The sequence below is a fragment of the Cladophialophora carrionii genome (assembly GCF_000365165.1).
Source record: "Cladophialophora carrionii CBS 160.54 unplaced genomic scaffold supercont1.13, whole genome shotgun sequence".
Taxonomy (NCBI): domain Eukaryota; kingdom Fungi; phylum Ascomycota; class Eurotiomycetes; order Chaetothyriales; family Herpotrichiellaceae; genus Cladophialophora; species Cladophialophora carrionii.
This window is the reverse complement of record NW_008481820.1, coordinates 506,775-528,080: the sequence shown is the minus strand read 5'-3', so window position 1 is coordinate 528,080 and position 21,306 is coordinate 506,775. Positions and strand designations below refer to the sequence as shown.

Below are 21,306 nucleotides of genomic sequence, written 5' to 3'. Positions count from 1 at the left end.
ATGAAGTTCCTGAGTGGGAGTGGCAGTGTGTGCCGTAAAACGCTCGCCCGTCCTCCGATGAGCGAGTTCTCGGGTAGAGCAACAAAGAGATTTCCTTCTGACTCTTGACCCAGCGTCCAAGTCATCTTGTCGGATCGGGGAAGATGTTCTCACCGGTTAGTTCCCAAGCTGCCATCGAGGGAGCTGGGACCATTGCGCCATCCTGGCTGGAGTCACAGCCCTGCTGAGCCCCAAGTCATGCGTTGAGCACATCGGGGAGAAACCGGATGCCCCGCTGGCTACTCCAGCTATTGCCGCAAGCATGGATTCTAGAGGAGTCAGTGTCTTTGCCTACCCCAATCCGAGTAAAGTCATCTGGGACTCACTTCTGCACTGTCAAGACTCCTCTCTGCCCCTCCTCCCCCTCTCTGTCCCTTACCTTGAGCGGGGCTGTGGGGGCCAGCTGTCCTGCCTTCCTCTCGTGACGTTAACGATATCAGGAATGTAAGTCGGCCAGTTACAGTTCCACCATTGTGAATACGCCTTTCCCGCGGTATCAATCCAGGCCTTATGGGCCGGAGCCTTTGTCCCGAACAAGGCTGGATCAAGTGATCTCTTCTGAAGCTCCGAGGCCCTCTAGGCCTCTTTGTTGTTAGAGAAGGGGAGCTCAGCAACCACAGGCTAGATGTCCACAGTCGTTCTGAGTCAACTGTGTAGACCTTACAGGTTAGAGTCTGCAGCCTCAGCTTGCTCCGCTATGGCCTGCAGCAACGCGTCCTGTGGCTAAGGTACGAGTACCAAGTACTTGTGCGCTGACGGCAAGCAGTGTAGTCGCGGGCCTACTTTCTTCCGATCAAGTGCTATACAGGCGATTCGCACATCCGTACGGAGTATGGCAGAGTACTCGTACCGGCGAAGAGTCTTTGTTCCACACAGCAGTATGCATCGTACCCAGCATGCGTAGGGATGAGCACCCAGTCGTGCCAGGGCCTTTGCCGCGATCATCGGTCTTCACACCCCTGTTCCCTCTTCCCTGGTACATCGGCTCCTGGGAGATTCCTCCTCCTCTTTTGGCCACATCCGCTTCGTGTACAGGGTTTTACAGTGGCTTGAGTGATGGGAATCGCGCTGGACCGGACTGGACACCCGGCCGCCCTTTACACAGTACCACCTGTCCGTTCCGAGCCTCTCCTCGCAACTCGGTTACCATCTACCGATGCGTTGCGTTGCCCTTCTACCGAGTACTTGCGCCCTCACTGCTGGCACCTTGGCCATCAACCATCAAGGTCGCCCTACTTGTGCTATATAGCTCATCCCAGCCTCATTGTTGTGGTAGCGTTCTTGGTACGAGCTTGACAGATTGAACTCGACCGTGCGGTGCTGTGGAACTTCCAGGTGATGGTCTTCATCTGGATCTGGCTCTACTGTGTTCTGCACTCCTGGGATGCCTTCCGCTGTGCAAACTACTGTCCTTTCTGTCACTCGATGCCGCCATTACCGCCATTGCTGTCCTTGCTGCCCAGCATCGCGCCGCTCAATGCTGTGCTACCTAAGATTGTCCTCTGCGATGCTAACATTGTCCGTTGTGCCGCTCGTGTGATAACTGCTGTCATTTGTGCAGCCAATGCTGTCCTTTGTGCCGCTAGCACTGTCCTTTGTTCCACTTGTGTCATCTGTACTACCCAGCTCCTGTCCTTTGCGACGATGACACTTGTATTGCCCAATGCTGTGCTACCTATCCTGTCATTTGTGCAGCCATCACAGTCCTTTGTGCCGCAAGCACTGTCATCTGTACCACACAAACCTGTCCTTGGTGCCGCCAACGCTGTGCTTTGCGCTACTAGCACTATCCATGGCGCTGCGCAATGCAGTGCTGCCCAATCCTTTGTGCAGCCATCACTGTTCTTTGTGCCGCTAACATTGTCCTCTGTGCCGCCAACACCGTCGTCGGTACCACACAAACCTGTCCTTGGCGCCGCTAACACCGTCCTTTGCGCTACTAGCACCTGCCCAGTGCAGTGCCACCCAATACATTGTGCAGCCGTCACTGTCCTCTGTGCCGCCGACGCTGTCATCTGTACCACTCAATCCTGTCTCTCGCGCCACTATCACCGTCCTTTGCGCGGCCTAGCACGGCACCAGGCAGCAATCAAGTACAGCATTGGGTAAGCACAAAGAGAAGGAATCTGGTGGCACAACACTAAGCAGAGCTGCACTAGCCAGCACCAAAGGGGCAGCAAAGACAGCCTTTGGCAGCAAGACGTTGGACAATATTACGTCAGGCAATACTGTGCCAGGCAGTTGGGACAGCAAGGACAGCAAGGACAGCAAGGACAGCAAGGACAGCAAGGCACGAAGGCAGCACAACAAGTGAGGCAGTGCAGCAGTACGTTGGGCAGCCATACATTGGCCTGCAAGGATAGGCTTCAGCACAACTACCATGGCCGGCGAGAACTGTGCTAGGCGACACAGGACAGCAAGGGCAGAAGCAAAGACGACAGCACAAAGGACAGCGTAGGGGAGCAATGACGGCACAGAGGACAGCACTTGACGGTTGTGCCGCCCAATCCCGTGTCAGCGATTATACATCGTCAGGCGTCATTGGGACGGCGCAGGGCACTGAAAGGCATGGTGGGCACTGGGAGTACAGTGAGGTAACACAGGCAAGACATCGCGGCACCACATTGGCCACTCAATGCAATGTGGTCCAGCACAAAGCACAGTGTTAGCAGCGCAAAGGACAGCAACAATGCATCAGATGGCACAGGGAGGGTGCAAAGGACGGTGCTAGTGGCGCAAGGGACAGGATAGGCATCACAGGATTGGGCGAAACTGCATCAGGCGGCACAAATGACAGCAACACTGCATCAGGCGGCACAATCGGACAGTGTTAGTGGCGCAAAGGACACATACGTACCACAACATTGGGCAACACTGTGCATTGGGAGGCACAAATGACCTGCATCAGGCGGCACAACGGACAGTGTTAGCAGCGCAAAGGTCAAGGTAGGTAGCACAGATGACAGCTTCAGCTACACAAAGCACAGTGTTAGCGGCACCAAGGACAGCAACACTGCATCAGGCGGCGCAAGGAACGGTGTTGATGGCACGAAGGACAGTGTTAGCTGCACAAAGGACAGGATAGGTAGCACAGCATTGGTCAGTACAAGTGCCAGCGGTGCAATGGACAGTTGCTGGGTAGTACAGATGACACATAGATAGCACACATTGGTCAACACTGCAGTAGACGGCACAAAGGACAATGTCACCGGCGCAAAGGACGACAACATTGCAACAGACGGCACAACGAACAGTGTCAGCGGCGCAAAGTGCAGGATAAGTAGAACAGCATTGGACAACGCTGCATTAGGCTGCACAAAGACTGCGTTGAGCTGCAGTAGACCACACAAAGGACAGCGTTAGCGGCGCAAAGGGCAGTATCCAGCAGCACAAAGGACAGTATCGAGCAGCACAAAGGACAGGATTGGTTGGTACAGCATTGAGCAGCACTCCGTTGTGCCTGCAAGGACATCATCGTCCTGTCATCGTCAGCCACATATCCTTCCGTGCTACTGCACATTGGCTGAGCCCGGTCAAAAGGGTGAGTCCGCCTACAGAGTACGCAGGCATTGGTCGAGCGCCGCCAGAGCAGCAGCCCAGAAACCACGTCGGACCTCGAAACCCCCGCAGACCCATCATCACGTACAGCAGGGTTCAAGGAAAGGGGCAGGAGAGCTCTCGTTTGTCCCAAAGACAGCCAAAGCGCTGGCATACCATATGTATACGTACGTGCATGACACAGCAAATGCTTGGGTGCCACTCGCACAACCACTTGGACCATTGTCGGGGATTGGGCGCACCTTGCACTTCCAGTCAGGGAGCACAACCATGAGACCATTCCCATTCGAATGATTCAGCTCATTCCGGTTTCGCTTTGCTCCGGCCTATCCCGCTATGCTCCCGCACAGACGAGGCGAGTACTGCTGGAGTTTGAGCTGAAGAATATAATCCTGACCTTGGCAAGTTCTGAATGGCGGAGAGTATTCACGAGCAGGAAAGGCTCTGCAGATGCAGACACGGTCTTGCAGTACTGTCAGAGGAGGGTGGCTGCCTGTCATCCGAGGGAGAACAGTGAATGATCCAGCATGCTTGAATCACCCTCGCGGATTGAGTCGATCAGGTCATCGTGCCAGGCTTCCACTCTGAGCGGACGGCGGCGCAAGAGTTATTCAAGGTCACACTGTCGATAGCCCGTTACGGCATAAATACCTCGTACACTGTAATGCGTTGCACCTCCACAGTATTCTGGAGGCTGGAGCACAATAGGATGGCCGTCAGCTGCTCGCCATTCCATACTTCACTTGTTTGATGGCGCGCCTGATACATTTGAGGAGTCCGGGACAAGGACATGCTATGACATTGAACTTGAAACCACCGTGCACTCTGGCATTTTCCTTGCTGATTATGCCGTGCCTGACAAAGTCGAAAGTGTCGTTGAATTCCCGGTCCATTTGCTAGATTGTGTCCACCTCTTCACGTCTTTGAGACTGGCTTGTTGGTGGCTTCTACACGGCTCGTCGTTATTGGCAATGAATGAAAGTACGCAGCAGTGTTGAGAACAGATTTGAAGGCGCACCGTTGTCGTCATGGTCATTTATGCCAGACTCGGGTCGATCTTGTATGGTGCATTGCGGGCATTAATGTAAAGTTAATGATAGGTGTATGACGGCCTGAACCCGAGTTAGAGACTCATATACCTCAGGCCACGACGGAGATACACAGAAGATACCTCTCTGTGTAGGAGAATACGGTACAGTGGAGTACAAGGGCTACCAGTGAGCAGGATGTATGGTGGAGAGTGATTATGGAAACTTGGGTCCTCAATGCTGTGACTAAAGAAGTAGAGCGACAGGGTAATCAAATCCGGATTCTTCATTTGAGCGATGCAATGCCGTAAATCCGACTCGGCGCCTTCCTCGATATCGGTCCTGCTGATCTCCAGATGACGTCCATCAGTTGAAACGAAGTACGAGACAAAGTAAGATTCGTGAGAGACATATGAATTGAGGCGCGACGGCGACATCACGGCCACGATGTCGAGTTTTACCAAGACCTTGCGGATAGCGTGCGAGTTACGGCCTGAACCAAGACGAAATCCCCCAAGAGAGAAGACCGACTAAACAGCGTCGATGAAATAGGGCGAGCTAGCTAGTCTTGTCAAGCCTCGAAGACTCAAGTCAATGCATCCTGGATTGCCCATCCCATAATCCTGCAGAACCCAGCACTCAAAGCCGAACCTTGTAATCATGAACGACTGGGGACATTCGCTACGATTCCCAGTGGCATACACTGTACAATGGGGGGAGACGATCCGAGCATCCTAGACAGAAGTAGGCAGACTGTTGGTTGTATTGATTCCCTTTCCACAGGCCCTTGACATGAGGTGACTGTAAGAATGTGCGTCCACGCCAAGCCGAACTCCGCCTTCCAGGGCTCACAAAAATTCGGCGTTCACACTCTGGGGCATGGACAGAGGCTTTCACAGCGAGGAGAAGCATACCTCTTAAGGTCTCTCATAGTCGGACTCGTACTCGCAGTCTGTCCCCCGAGAGGTCTGGAGCAGACTCAAGACGAGAGCCTGTTCTTCATTCGTCTGTTCATTCCTTCACTCGTCCGCTCTGCAGAACATAAGATACAGTGTGGCTCCACTGCGGGCGACAGTGCAGCTGCTTGCTGCCCGATGCTATTCCCTGTGAGACTTGTTGCAAGGACGAGCGATGCGGCATCGATGGCGCAAGGGCAGTCACTCGTAGGAGGTAAATGACCGAGAAGGCAGGACGGCTCGAAGAAAATCTCTCTGTCAGACGAGGCGGAAGTCCGGATTGCGCCGGTTCAAACCACTCCTGGTGTACGCACGGGCCGTCGAGGCAAAAATCCAGCATACAATACTATTGTCATGTTTTCCAACTGATGTATCTGATGCTGCGTGAGAAAGCTCCATGCATGGTGGGGAAGCGAGCGGGGCGTGGAGGGGTAATTTGTTCCGCCAGAACCCTAAAGCTAAATCTAAACCCTAACCGGAAAACACCGGGTTTGACCGAGCTTTAAGCGCCACGCGGCGAGTCATCTTTTTGAACCGAGCCCCTCCCTGCGGAGCGCCCTCACCCCACTCCTCGGCACTTTTGCAGGTCCTCCCTGCATGGTTTGAAGCTGCATACATGGGTTCCATTGCGGCTGCATGAAGCCGACCCCCGCCTTCGCCGCCCTTGGCCTTCCGTCTATCACCGCGGCCGTCTTTCTCCTGCGAGGACTGGCGTCTGCGCTGAACGGACTGCCGCTCTTCGCCGCCAGCCACAAGCCGGGACAACGATTACTGTGTATCGTACGGAATACGGAGTACAGTACTCCATAACCCGCCGCGCATGCCGCACTGGAGTTCTTCCGAGTAGGACTACCACGCCAGCGTGTACCACGTGAGTGTGGAGACAGATGCACCGTGGGCAAGATTTCTCGTGTGCAGAATCGAATGCATGACGAATGCAGGGCGGGCTCAGGACAGCCTCCGCCCCCGCCTCCACCCCCGCCCCCACCGCGCAGCTCTTAGGGTCAACGGACGTGCCGGGTGTTTCCTGCGCTTTCCTCTTCTTCTCTTGCTTCTGCTCCTTCCTTCCGGGCTGCAGGATCAAGGGCTGGTGTGCAGAGTTTTGATCACTGGGGCCGGTTTGCACGGCAGGATAAGCGGTGATACGAGGCATGGCCCAACCGTCAAGCTTCGGACTCTCACAGGCGGGCCACGCCATGCCTGAAGCGCGCTTAATTTGGCACATGGCTTTCGACAGTCGACACGACATAGATGAGGTGGATGTACGGGCTGAGGGAGCCTCTGACGGGTCGATGGTGAGGGAGCCCAGGTACGCGCCGTACGTGATATATTCCGTTCTTGCACTACGTGTTGGCGAGGTGTTTGAGGATTGGCACGGCAGGGCCAGGAGCGTGGAGGATGCAAGGAACGCTCGACGTTGACGAGTCCTTCCTCAGCGCAGCATTCGAGCCGATCCACCTTTTTGAGTTGTGCCTGATAGTGCCGAGACGCAGTCCACCTTACAAGATGAGTGAGTTGCCGCTAAATCGCAGCAAAGTGCACCACCATGCTCGTACTGGGCATAGAAGACATGTTCCAGTGAAGAATGGGGCCTAGCAACAGCGACCCTAACGTACCAGACTGTCGACGATCTGTGGGCAACGCTTCGGCATGACGCATCTCAACCCATCGGACCGGCAGGGGAGACTTCCAGCTACCGGCTGTTCCGTTGTCAGACGTATGATGGTTATGGCGAACCCGTGGATATCCACGGCATATACCTTGTCACCGATTGTAACAACGCCACAGCCCAAGTCTCAGCAGCGGCTGTCCCTGAGCAATCACTACTTGCGGGGGCATAATATCGAAGTGAGAAATATTGGAGATTTGAGGTCGCCGCGCTGCGCAATCACCTCTACTCCTGGCATTGTTCCGATTTCGAGGAGACCGAGATGCTCACAGCTTCGAGCTGAAGTGGGGATTGCCTCACCCGACGATCCAGAATTCGCCAATCGCGACGCCACAAACCTGCGCGAGCTTCTGGGCAATTCAACTCGCTCCAGAAAACTGGTCCACGGGAGAGGGGATGATGATACAAGTTGATGAGGCGGGTGTTAGATCTTGAAGCCTTTGTTGTGTCGAACACCTCAACGGTCGCCGAACACTGTCAGATTGTGAATGGTGCCCCCGAGCAATGTCCCCTTATTCGTGACCAATGGCACCTGGGACTGCCGCTCGCTGGAAGGTTCATGCCCAAAGCTTGCCCATATCGCGACCCGCACCCCTAAAGGACGATGCTGAAACAGCACACCAATACCGAACGGAGCCAAAAACATACTCGAAGTCGACATGCTCAGCACGGTTCAGTCAGAGGCTTGCCGGAATGCATACGGCCGACTGCAGTCGATATAGCTTGCAGGTTTCAAGGCTGTCCTCGCCGCACACGACACTTGAGTGTAGGTCTCCTCTTCCTTCGCAGATGTATTTGTGGGTGCATTGCGGAAGGTATTCTGGTCAACCGGCTCTCCAGTATCCAAGCTAGCTTGCTCTCTTGACTCAAGCTCGTCAAGAAAGCCGTTCATGGCACTTCATCTTGAAGGAAGGTGTGAACTGTGTGCTGGAATTGAAGACCAAGGCTCACTGCATGGTTCTCGCAGGATCAACGACAGGAGTGGAAACTTCGGAGGATCAAAAGAAAAGGCAGTCACGGACGCAGGCAGCAGTGTCCCTTTACTGGAGGTGTCAGCGCTGCGCACAGAAGTGGGGAGTATACCTCTTGGATGAGCAGGAAACTGCGGATCTCTTCGCTGCGTCTGCTACTGTCCTTCGTCACAACCCAGGCGGAGGATTATTGATGAGGGAGATGCAGCCGACAAGAGAAAGGGATGACCATGCAATGAGGGAGCTCTTGCAGGACGCTCTCTGTGGCTAATGCCTTTGGGTCGCGCTGCCGCTACCACGCTGCCAATCCAGGCCTGCAGCTCTTCGACAACCTGGACTTCGGCTTCATCGATCGTGAGCTCGGCCAGACTTTGAAAGGCATAGAAGCAGCTTGAGAAGAGAGCAGCATGTTTTCAGCAGAGGCCCGGACGGCGCTCGAGGTTGTGCATGTGGCAGATGATTCGGCTGCACATTCAAGTCCAGGGAAGATTTAGATGGCACAGAGACCGCAGGAAGGATTGTGTGGGCCGACATTTTGCCGGAGTGGATGCAACTGCGCACTCTGGACCGCAGCCTGGCTATGAGGGCTGTCGCCTTTGTCACGGTGCTGGAGGCTGTAGTGAGGCCCAGAGACATCCAGACAACGGGATCAGGTGGCCTGGACCCTGTGTAACAGACACGCATGGTGTCTGGGTGCATCATGCCTTCGCTGTTCCAATACGGAGTACTTGCAGAGGCACCCACACTGCGGCTCGTCTATGCCGTCATCATACTGGGATGGGATGTGATGCCGCTGAACTGCGCTGATGGCCGTGGTCAATATCAATCACACCGGGGAAGGAAGGTGACTCCGTTGAACTGCGCTGATTGCCGTGCACAGCAGCCAGCCACATTGTGACAAGATGTGACTCCGCTGAACTGCGCTGATCGCCATGAATCACATCAGCCACTCTGTGATCAAATATGATTCCGCTCGACTGCGCTGATTGCCGTGGCAAACAGGGACCTGCCTCTTGCGAGCCCGATTGTTTCAATCCGTCCGACCCCTGTCCACCCTCGACCGTTTCAGGAACGGGGATAATTCACCGCACACTGTGTACGCGCACTGGCTCACAAAGGAAGTGGTATCCACAGCTCGGCCCCCCTCTGCAGGCGACTGCACCCCCTTCCTCTGTGTCCCATGCCTCTGTCCTCAGTCCGCTGGTCCACAGATGTCCGTTGACGAGGATTGGCACTCTTGCAGAACGAGTGCGTGAAGTGCCTTCTCCTTCACCCCCCCAAGCATGAGCACCAGTGCAAGACTGGGCCCAGATCGAGAGGGTGGACTGGAATCGCAGGCTATCTTGAAGAGCTGCAAGAGAGACTCCCTGGACGCCACGAATTCGACAATCCATTGTCCTGCCTGGGCTTCATACTACTGAGAAGGTGTCCACGGAGAACTGCGGAAGGAGATCACAGGAGAATGGCGGAAGGAGAACGGAGAATGGCGGAAGGAAAATGCAGGAGAACTGCGGAAAGGGTCTCCTCGATGCCTTGCATGGAGGCTTCATGGACTCTCCTGTCCCCTCACGCACGCATGGCTTTCTTGCATGGACCCTGAGGGCTTGTTCAATCACAGTCATGCGGGGCGGAAGTCATCCGGACTTTCTCGAACATGGACAGATCAAAGCATGGGACTCCGTCACTCCCACCGCCCGGCTAGCATCTCGACTGCTCGCCAGTTCGTCACGCCTGCTTGGGCCTCGTGCACGGCAGTCGACGTAGGCACTCCGGAAGGGGCGTCTGGTCGCAGCTCGGACAATCTGCATTCCTGAGTTTTCAATGAAGGCTCATCTACCACTCCTCCTCAGCAGCCACTCCTCCTCAGCAGCCACTCCTCCTCAGCAGCCACTCCTCCTCAGCAGCCACTCCTCCTCGGCATCATCCTTTACCAGTTCTCCTTACCAACAGCTTATCTGTCAGCTCCTTTGTTCTCTCAGCGTTCCACCAAACGACTGTTGCTGCTACTGCCAGTGCCCGAGAAGAGCCACTCGCGGCCAGAGACATCATCAGTGCCAGAGTCCAGCCTGCGTCCATGTCAGCCAACTTTGACACTTTACAAACGCTCATGAAAACGAGCACCACGAACACATGGACGGTGAGTACGCACCCTCAGAAAGTTCCCTTCTAAAGAGAAAAGCGTCGTGACTGACTGGAACCAAGACAGCTCGATGCATACAGGTGGCTCTCCACCGTTTCGATGTCCTTGACAACGCTGAATGTCCTTCGTGACGTGCAATACAGCATGCTGTCTCGGACTGGGGCTCAAGCCTCAAGGGCACCCTCTGCCTGGGACCATGAAGTTTCGTTTCCTCGGCTCAGTCAACTAAGTAGTAGAGTAGCAGCCTCTGTCACGACTGTCGCCTCTTCTCACGCGGCCCATCTAGAAAAGCTACATGAAGCACATCGTCAAGACGGTACCGCTGGCATTCGTCACACACCTGGATGAGAAGCACTCGTGGCACGGAGCCTATGGGAGCACTCTGCACACCGTTTCCTGAAAGACCTTCACGGGCAGTGCCGTCTTTCCTCTGATACCACTCGTCAAGCCCTGGCGTAGATCAGGGAATCTCGAGCCAACACTGTCTGGTAACGACGGCAGATTTCGTTTGCAGGTCTGCTGGATACGACATCCTCACCGATTTGGACAACAACACCAAGTCGCTCTCCATGCTTCGCGGAGCTTTGACACGGCTCGGGCCATCTAGAGGACTAACAGCATGGCCTCGATTAGCGACATCAGGATCAACATCGACATCAGTACGAGGTATCTGTACTTACATCGGTATCAACACAGTTAGCATTCTAGCTTCCGTGGAACACCAATTCACAGCTCTTGTACTCCGTACGTTCCTCTACCTCTACGCGGAGGTCTCTCCGTACAACGGCCGCTGCTAACAACAGGGCCAGCGAGCGACTGCCTAAACTCGGAAAGAAGTCGGGTGGGCTGGTCGGTCCTGCTCTGCGGCCATCGCCACGGCGGCGGCGGGCCAATGCTACGGTGGCTGTCGTTATGGGGGTGGCCATCGTCACGGCGGCCCTCGATTATACCTGGCACCCTAACCTACTCCAAGGCCGTCCACTTCGGTTTTTCCCTGGAACGCCGAATATAACGTATATTCACATCGATATCGACATGGTTATCCGGTACAACAACTCTTAGTTCGGTATCCATAGGGAGAGATCCCTCAAACAAGGGATGCGGGCATCGTGGGGTGAGTAACCATCTCACACCCACCCGAGAACGGAACTGCTCTTAGTCACCATGGACGACCCATCCGGGAGTCATCCTCTCCCGAGCAGTGGGACACAGGGTCCGCTGTTTCCAGCTCCTGAGTCGCCGACCAGACCTCCATCGCTAAGCTTGCAGAACACAAGCATGACGCTTTGCCCTATGCATCCCGCTGAGCCGGACCAACGCAGCTAGAAGACCCGGCCCACCACCGACGCGTGCGAGCGGGTTGAACTCAGATATACAGAGGGGTCATGGGTGGGCCAGTGCTGTCCAATCCAGTGCAGCTATGTTGACACATCTGTGCGCCAGATGCAAACGCAAGGTGCGCGTTGAAAGGGGAGGCAAGGCAGAGCATTGTGGATCTGCGCCGTACTTATAATGGTAGTGTAGCATCCTATCACGATACATCCAGCATCCTCCAGTCACATCTAACTATCTAGGTATACTGTGTGGATCTGAATCTTGCCGTGAAGAAACAAAGACTTGTACTACAACCCAGGCATAGTGAAAGTGTCCTTCATCTTCGTCTTAACGATGTGTCTCTAATTGTCGCTTTCAATGCCGATGCCGATACCGCTACTGGTGACAAGGTCTTATGCCATTTAATGCAGTACAGTACAACACAGCACGGTATATCGTAGTAAAGTCCAGCGCGCACTGCGTCTAGCCTATCCCCGTGGAGATCAAAGTCTATCGGGCCGCCGATGCACGGATACAGACTGACAGACGGGCTCGAGATGAATTCACCATACCAGCAATGCCAGAACGGACGTCCATGTCATAATCAACGTGAGCGCTATGCACAGCGTGCTTCTTGACCATCCACAGGGCAGCCGGTACCATTACTGTTGTTCGATCGGGTGGTGGAAGTGTGAAAGCTGTAAGTTCTCTGAATGCTCTGAGCCAGCCAGCTACTGTAGCCATGCCAGCGCTCAATCGAGCAGGAGACGATAACCTGACGCGGATTGCTGTCTGGATGTCCTAAGCCACCCACGCAGGCCATGCCGAGCCCTACTCACCAGGTGCTCACTCGTATACCACCCGTCTCGTGTACCTGAGTGCCATGCACTGGTATTACTCAGCTAGCGACTACATCTCCACATCTGGCTTTGCGTCGAGGAGTATCACTCATGCGAGAGCTCGATATGGAGAACGTACCGGTTCGAAACGAACTCGATAGAAGCCGTTGGCGCGGAAAGAAGGCAATGTTCTGCATGAAGTCCTCGTCGCCTGGCACTGAGAAAGACGCGGCGCCGCAAATTGTTGGACGTGGAAAACGCCGTTGCTAAGGGATGGCTGGCTCGAGTCTCGAATCCCAGTTTCATATAGCGTCAGCGTCGTGCTGTACTGTATTCACCCAGTGTTCAAAGTCAAGCAGAATTGGACTACCGGCTTTCTACGGAGTACGGAGGCCGAACTTCACCTAGGGCCTCATTAAGAAAGCGCAGTGGCGATTGGTTCGGCACTCCATTGGCACCACCGCCGGCTTGAACGAAGTCCTTGGCGATCGGATATCTCGTGGGAGTACGAGGTACGGAGTATTGATCGATCGCATCGAGCTAATCTAAAATGTCACTCTGGAGAGTGTGTGGGGGTGGGGGCGGCAACGACTATGCCAAATCTAGGGCATGCAGCGGGGTTGGTTTGCCGTGGTGTGATTCCCAGCAGTGTCCAGTCGAGTCTTCTCCGCTCGAGTCAAGTGCAGCCTCCATCGTCCCGGACGTGGGGCGGCAACCCTTGTACTCGTACACTCTCTCCCTACTGTCGTCATGCGATTGCGAAAGAGGTGGTGGAGGTCCTGATCGTGTGATTGAAAATGTGAGTCGGGGGAGGTCAAACCCCCGTGTGATTGTGATTGTGATTGCAGATGTGAGTGCAGTGTGTGGGTGCCGTTGCCACTGGTTGGTGCGGACGTTGCCGTCACAAGAATCATCCACCGTCAGTGGCTGTGGATGTCCATAGCGAGTGGCCGGCATACTATTCCCAACCTCCCGTCCTCCTAATTAGGGCAAGCACACCCTGGAGCTGACTGGTCCAGGGTGCCTCCATCACAGTCGTATCGGCGAGGTGATGCTCAAGCTGTCTTTGCTCCGCGCTGAAAAGGGGTAGCGGGCCGCCGAACGAGGGGTTACAAACGGCGGAGAAAAGCGGATGGGCCCCCCATTGGATAAATTCCTCGTACTGCTGCGGGGAAGAAGGCAGCCAAGAACTTGCTCAGACGCCAAAAGCAGGTAGCCTTGTCGTCATCCGGGCACCAATTGGCCCATTGCTACAGCAGTATCGACGGTGATGGAGATGGTCCAGCAGCATCGACGATCTCGACACTGGCTGCTGACCTCATGCTCTCGGTCGTGCAATTCCCCCTCCCACGGGCCAGACATGCCGTTGCACAGCTGAACTCCAAGCTCGAAGCAAGAGAGCCAACCAGAGGGCTCCTGGGTGCGCTCCACCATGGCGGAGGGTGACTAAGCTGCATGCGTAGGTACTCGGAGGAGAGTGACCAATACCATCGTCGCTAACGTGAGACACTATGCAGAGGCGTACCTGTACGAGTAAAGGTAGAACTTCCCTGATTGCAAGACGAGTCCAATCCAAGGCAACCATGGTGGAGGGTGGAGCAGCTGCTCGTTGAGTGAGGCTGTGGCCGCACCGAGCAAGAAAAAATGGGTTATGTGAAGGAAGCGAAACTGGAGTAAGACGAGTTACTTTTGTACTCCGTACGGACTACACAGTACAGCATTAGAGTGTTCGTACGAGGGGATCTCGCACGAGTTACTCCGCACGCCCAACCTACAGTACACAGTACGTGCCTACACACAGTACAAGTCACAGGGGCATGCTGTGTTTGCTGGGCACGAGTACTCGGCCGCAAGCGGGTGGGCAGAGCTCAAGTCCATCCGTGGTCAACTGGGGATCGACCGGTCGCACGCCTTTCGGATTGACATCCCGATGTGCGGCATCAGCCTATCCTCCATCTCCACCCCCACCTCCACCTCCACCTCCACCCTCCAAGGACCTGTCATGAATGGGCCAAATATAGGAATCCCAGTGCGGGGATGATTCACTCGAGTCAGCCGCAACCTGCAGATAGTGCGTCTTCGGTAACCATGACACTAAAGATGCGGGTTGGTCCTCATCGAAACCCCCGCGTCATCGCCAATCGCCCGTTCCCACTTTCACGCACCTTTTTCTGCCAGCCACCCCCTCTCACCGGCCGCTTCGCCCTGCCAGTCGACCTGGGATTGCGGTGCTGCGGACGAGGACGACGTGGGGAATTAAGTAGTATCAATACATAGCGTGAATCTGCACAAGCGAATTCCTGGTAAACTCATGGACGACATGTGGCATGAATAAACAGTATGTTCAATGCCTCGCTCTTGGTGGATCATCCCCTATGGCTGGTGGCTATACAACTTGTTTGCGAAGAGCTTAACAAGGGACGGGAGGCACCACGGTATCCAGAACTGTCATTAATCTTTGCTGGATCATTTTCTGGAGTGGTTGTACTGCCTCAGCGGCTACGTGCACTGTGGTATGTACAACGAATATGCATCCGCTGACCTTCTTAGCAGGCCAGGCTGTGGTGGAGGTCGGGTACTCGTAATTGTGAACCGGATTGAATGGTGAGCCACAGAGCCACAGCCCCAGCCACACAACTCCTGCTAAGAATAATATCGTCTATCAGCCCCAGCCAATTTATGTGACTGTAGAACAGCTCATCCCTGACGCTGCGAAGTGAGATAGTATGCGTGCAACCAATGCCTTATCTTCTGATGCACATGATGCTCGCACGAGCGAATTGATTGAACACTCAGCAGCCAAGACTGAGTGCTCGGGATTGATCCGACGTTCACCCGACACAATCCTCATTGGTGAGTGAGTTGCGGAGTTCTGATTTCCGTGCTGTGTCATAAAGTTTGGAATTTTCGCCCAATATGGTAATTCCTCAATTCCCTAAGTCGGCAATTTTCCTCCACACCCTCTTCTTCCCGCTTTCCCCCACCTCATCCACCTTCTTTTACCCCTGCCCCACTGCTCCTTATATGAATACCCGCCGCACCCTAGCTTTTCCCACTGAATGAGCCAGAACAGCGCCACTCAGACCCACCCCTCAATGGCAACGCGTCCCGTGCCAGAGCGAATATCAACTGTTACGAGATCACCCCGCTTCGGGAGGCGGCTGGGGCCGCTTTACCCTCATCCGCCCCTCGCCTGCCCCGTGCGACGGCTGGGTGCGTGCTCACCCCTTTACTCCGACCACGTCCAAGGCACGGCAGATGACTGGTCAGCCCTTGCATTCCACTCAGGTTAGATATGCAAATTGGCGGGTGCTCTCGCGCTTCAAATGTTGGAGTTGCACAGGCTGTGGATAGCCACAAGATTGGCTGTTGCGACAAAGATTTCAGCGATGATCCCGGCGATAATTACAGCGAAGACTCCAGCGAAGACTCCAATGGAAATTCAGCGAAGATTTCAGGCGTAGTTTCAGCGAAGATTGCAGCGGGCATTCCGGCAACGATTGCTATGAGCATCTTTTGACAGCCGCCGCTTAGATTGACAGAGCTTCATGATAGGATTTTCAGCAGGATTTATTTCATGGCGGTTGTTATTGAGCCATACCAATATCGGTGACGTTCAATAAGCCAACGATGACGTGGCGATGCCATGGGGCTACTCCGGCTGAGACTGATTTGGCTCCTGTGGCTCCTGTGGCGCCCGTGCTCTTCTGTGCTTGTACTCGTATACCTCAATGGGCAGGGGAATTTGACATTCGCTTCACTCATGAGCTCCAGCAATGCTCACGTGAACAGCGGGACGAGGAGCACATCTCGAACCCCGCTCCCGTGATCCAGCCCGTCACCAGTGCGCGCGGCCCTTGAAAGGCTTCTTTTCCGGAGCCAGCCGCCAGGGCGTGCTGGTCTCCACAACCCATGTTGCATCTATCACGAGATCAACGGCTTACAAAGTTCACACTCATCATCGTGGTTGTACTACTCGAAACTGTCTACACGCGATTGGCACTTGGCTTGTTGTTGGAGTGTAGTTCCTGAATGCTGTTTCAGAAGGCAGACAGTGTCTGTCCAGTTTGCTCTCAGCGTCGATCGCCCAAGCCCTGGCCGTTGGCTGGCGGCCACATCCGAACCCAGCACCACAGCGTCACCTATTTGTGGTGTGTCGTCATGAACGAACCGCCGCCACCACATCTACCGCCCATCTGCCACATCCGTGTAGTGGTGACGTCTTGGACACGACAGAGCGGGTTAGATTGGTGTGACAGCGGTCGGTAAGCTGTAGAGCGGTGGAGAGGCTGAGTGGTAGCGGGGTAGCAGAATAGGTCTCAAGTGAGCCCGGTTCACCATCGGAAGCCGATTTTTAGGATTGTCAATCCTGGTTAAACTTGTCACGGACGACACTTGCTGATACGGATAACCATGGTGAACCGGAAAAGGGCCACTTCTCTCCATGGCGGGCTTTGTGAAATAGAAGTTGGCGAGTTTGTGCAATTTTTGCAGAATCTGACGTCGTCAGACCCGGGCTGTCGTTGATGTCGTAAGAGCCCGTCTGGTACGTAGGTTCGTAGGTTATGGTGTGCGGCGGCCTGGGTTAGTGGAGGAGTCAGTTGGTGTTGGATGTTCGCCGTGAGGGGCTCGAGGAACAGGAAGCGTATCGCCGTAGAAAGAAACATGAGTTGTTAGGAGGGCCAGACTGCGGCTGGGAAGAAGTGAGGCTGAACCACGAAGGGAGGCGCGGGGCAAGGGGCCACCTGAGAGTCCCTCTTGGCGCTGGAGGGGTACCCGTACGACCGTGATAAGCTTATCTACTGTAGGTAAGCATAACCATGATAAGCTCAAGCGTGTGACCGTGATCAGATGCCGCCTCATGCACGGTACCTTTTCAGAATCTGAATACATGCACGGTACTTTTTCAAAATCTGAATTCATGCACGGTACTTTTTCAAAATCTGAATTTCATGCACGGTACTTTTTCAGAATCTGAATTTCATGCACGGTACTTTATCTTGACACCACGGCAGATGAATTTCTACAACTGCCGTGGCTGGGACAGTACACTTTCGCCCAGCACCAATCCACGCACATCCGGTTGGGTGCCGTTCAGTGCTTGCAGTGGGTGAATCAAAATACGTGTCTCTGTAACGATCCCACAGCAGGTAACACAATGAAGGCTCCTCAGTCTGCCCGCGTGGTTTTGATCGACTTTGGTCTCGCTTCAGAACCTTTCACCTGTTTCATTGGTTGTGTCATATCCGTCAGGAGAGACGCCAGGTCGGTCGATCTTCAACACGGCCAGTGCCGTAGCACTCGGAACAACTGGCCATCTCAAGGGGCGTGTTGGCCTGCTGAAAGAACTGTCGTAGGAAAGAGGTTTTTGGGTGGTATGAACGAGGCGAGATGTGTCAGAGCAAGGGTAATTTATAACTTTGCGTGAACCTTTACCTTGGCTCCTTACTGGGCTGGTGGGGTCGAGGTCGGCTGAGACTGGCGCTCTTCTGGCCCAGCCATGCATTCTGGAGCTGGCTGCTGCGCATATCAACTCGTAAAGCGGCTGGCTAGTTTTGTGACCCATGCTGACATCCTCACAATCGTGAACGGGCCGCTTCAAGATGCTTCGTTATCAGCCTGTTCGGATCACTAAGCTGCATCGATGAGCAATCTCGGTGTCAAACTTGCTACTACAATTTGAGACACGTTGACTCGAGGAATCATGTCCTGACTCAGCAGATTTGCTGCCAATTGCTCAATGATGGGTTGTCCTAATACGGCACAGGCTTCAACAAGTTGGTGTTTAGATTTCACGAGAAGGCTAGTATAGCGGCAATACAGTTGGACTCAGGTTCGCGAGGACGTTGGCTGCCCGGCATAGCGAGGGCAAGGTTTACCATGTAATCATCGACCGCATACATGTCAAGACAGCACAACCCGCCAGTTGACAACTCGCTCACTCAACAAGCGGGCAATGAACGCTTGGTTTTGAACAACATGGTCCTCCACCGCCGCCTACCCTTCTAGCGCTGAAGACCACCACGCGCTTCTTACATGGCCCCTGCTTCCCCATTCTGCGACACCGTAACGTCAACTCCGGAAAGACTGTCCATCTTTCCGAATGGGCCAATATGAAATTTGTTGGACCAGACGATCGGAGGGAGATCGCGCAAGTATCTCTGAGCAGCTTCGTCAGATGCTGCTGGAGAAGAGAAAGCTCTGCCCTCCTCGAACAGGAGTTCAGAGTTGCACTGGGGAATCACCATTCACGACAATTCATGAGTACCATCTATGGTTGTGCGAGGTGTTTCCGACTTGGCAAGATCCAGATCGATCAGATATTGAGGAGTGGAGAGAACTTCAAGATAGGGTAACGAAGTAGGATGGGCCATGGCTTGCCCTCTGTGTTCACGCATGGCGACCTGAACCCCTTCAATATACTCGTCCGCGGAGCTCAGGTCGTGGCGATCATTGACTGGAAGTTCTCCGGGTGGTACCTGCATTACTGGGACTTCACTTCTGCTTGGCTTGGAAATCAAACCCGACAAGCCTGGCAAGAGGTGATTTCACATTTCCTTGAAACCGACTACGAGCATCTCGGAATGGAGAGCACGCGTCACTGGTGGCGAGAAATTGGAACACCTCTAACATCTCTACCCAGCAGACATACTTCAGGCTGAGGGTAATGTTTCCTTCTCTTCGAGCATGTCACACATTGGCTTCGATAGAGCCATATCTTCGCTTTTCGAATATCTCTCAGCGGCAACCTTTTTCGCCACATAGTCACGGGCTATTACCTCCACTTATCCTGTGGTCCAATCCAATTGCGCCGTCCCGAATTCCTTACCATCATTTACCACTCTCGATATTGCATCGAAATTACGGCAAGACTTGTTGGTAATGACGGACTGGACTTGCTGGAGAGGTAACCGGCTCTGGCACTGGCTGGAAGACACGATGGGAAAAAGGGCTATGGCGGTGGCAGAGCTGAATGGCAGCGAAGATCACGGCAGCTCAAACTCCATCCGTCAAAGTGTCACCTAACTGTTCTGGATGTGCCTCGGGGTCAAGAGCTTACCGCAATATTGATATTCTCCGCCGGTGATGTACTCTGTCTACGAGCCTTAGCCACCCACGAGCCACTCGTCCTCAGCAACCACTTCTCCTCACTGACCACTTCTCTTCAGCGACCACTTGACCTCACCACCACTCATCCTTACAGCAGATCACCCTCATAACCACTCATCCTCATTACCGACTCCTCACTAGCAAGTTATTCCCACAATCAAGGATGTGGAGCTGATGTACAGTAGAAAGCGGAGTTTCGAGCATACCGCTTCCTATTTGGTCACGTCGTGGCTGGCACTTCTCGATTCCACGTACAACTATTACCACGCCCTTCACCCATAAGATGGATACCGATCCTCTTCCTTCCTTCGTCGAGCACGACGCTTTGTGACCTACAATGGCGGTTGCGTAAGTTGAAAGTCATTCAATTTATGCAATTACTAACACCACGCAAAGCTTTTACGCTCCTCCCGACCCTCTCGTCACGCGTTTATCGCAAGCCAACCAAAACCAGACTCCATGGGACGGGTCACCACCATTCCCGTCCACTGAATCGGTATTATTGCATCTTGACGGCACAAGGGTGACGGAGAAAGTTATTGGACAAGGTTCTACAGGCGTTATCATTGAGCAGGGACAGTATGCACTCACGATCCCTCATATTTCAAAGTATACCAAGATCGATGGCGTACCTGTGGAAATCGGGTCTTTAACCCCTAAGGAAGGCGACTACGATGATAGACAACCTCTGATCGAATCGATAGAGGTTGAGAAAGCTATTTACAAAAGGTTCGGTGACCACGATGGAATCGTCCCCTGCCACAATCTCGAATCGACCGATATCTCGAACCAGATGGATCTGTTGAATGGCGATCTCCGGCATTATCTAGCGGAACACAGGCCAGACCGTAGAACACAACTGTCCTGGTTAAACAAAATAGCACACACTATGGCCTACATTCATGAGCATCGCGTCATCACCGCCGATGTTCGATTAGACAACCTCTTACTTGACGACACGCTAGCAGTTCACTTTTGCGACTTTGGGGAATGGACACTGATGCCCTTTGATTGGGATCTGGATGGCACTGACGATCTTGGGTTTTCGGTTTCAACCGACATCGGACAGTTGGCGCCGCAATGTACGAGGTCATTACCGGGCTCAGGTGCAAATTCGACCTGACGCAGGACCGGAAGGAGCCAGAGCATCTGTACACGTGTCCACAACGAGACAGCCTTCCATCGACCAAAAATATATGGTTAGGTCATATCATTGAGAAATGTTGGACTCAGGCATTCAAATCTGCTAACGAGCTTGCAGCAGAGCTGGATCAGGAAAGTGCCTCCCGAGCGAAGTCAGACGGGGAAGTAATTATCTCGCGATGGCGAGATAGAAGCAGCTGTGCCCAGAAGTTGAGTATCATGTTATGAACCGCCTACGGGTTCAGGAAGGGCATAATGTCTGTCCCTAGACCAAGCCTGAGCAAGCAGACACTCCGACTGTGAGCAGAGTGGACTTTGGCTCGAGCGTACAAGCTAACAAACATCATGTCCACCCCGAATTACTGTGGCTGCAAGATCATCCTCTCGGCACTAAGGGACCATCTAAAGTGCACCGAAACGTCGAATATCGACCTTGCGTGCCTATAACCTCGAACCCCCTGATGTCGAGTATCAACACCGTCGACGGAAAGATGTGGCTCACGGTTGAAGAAGACATAAAGAGCCAATTTTAGGAATTG

General features: G+C 54.0%; 3 protein-coding genes across 3 annotated transcripts; 2 read left to right on the top strand and 1 right to left on the bottom strand.

Moving 5' to 3' along the window:
• Positions 1–18,692: 18,692 nt before the first annotated feature.
• G647_10309 (uncharacterized protein) lies at positions 18,693–18,878 on the top strand (the record flags this gene model as incomplete). The annotated part of the gene is made up of 1 exon (XM_008726300.1): positions 18,693–18,878. The coding sequence occupies one exon, from the start codon at positions 18,693–18,695 to the stop codon at positions 18,876–18,878; it is 186 nt and encodes a 61-aa protein (XP_008724522.1).
• A 300-nt stretch (positions 18,879–19,178) lies between these two features.
• Positions 19,179–19,277, bottom strand: G647_10308 (uncharacterized protein; the record flags this gene model as incomplete). The annotated part of the gene is made up of 1 exon (XM_008726299.1): positions 19,179–19,277. A coding segment is annotated over one exon (99 nt), but the record flags the coding sequence as incomplete, so codon positions are not given.
• Positions 19,278–19,961: 684 nt separating this feature from the next.
• On the top strand, positions 19,962–20,747 carry G647_10307 (uncharacterized protein; the record flags this gene model as incomplete). The annotated part of the gene is made up of 2 exons (XM_008726298.1): positions 19,962–19,972; positions 20,021–20,747. 2 exons carry the CDS (start codon positions 19,962–19,964, stop codon positions 20,745–20,747), a joined length of 738 nt encoding a protein of 245 aa, XP_008724520.1.
• Between the last annotated feature and the right edge of the window lie 559 nt (positions 20,748–21,306).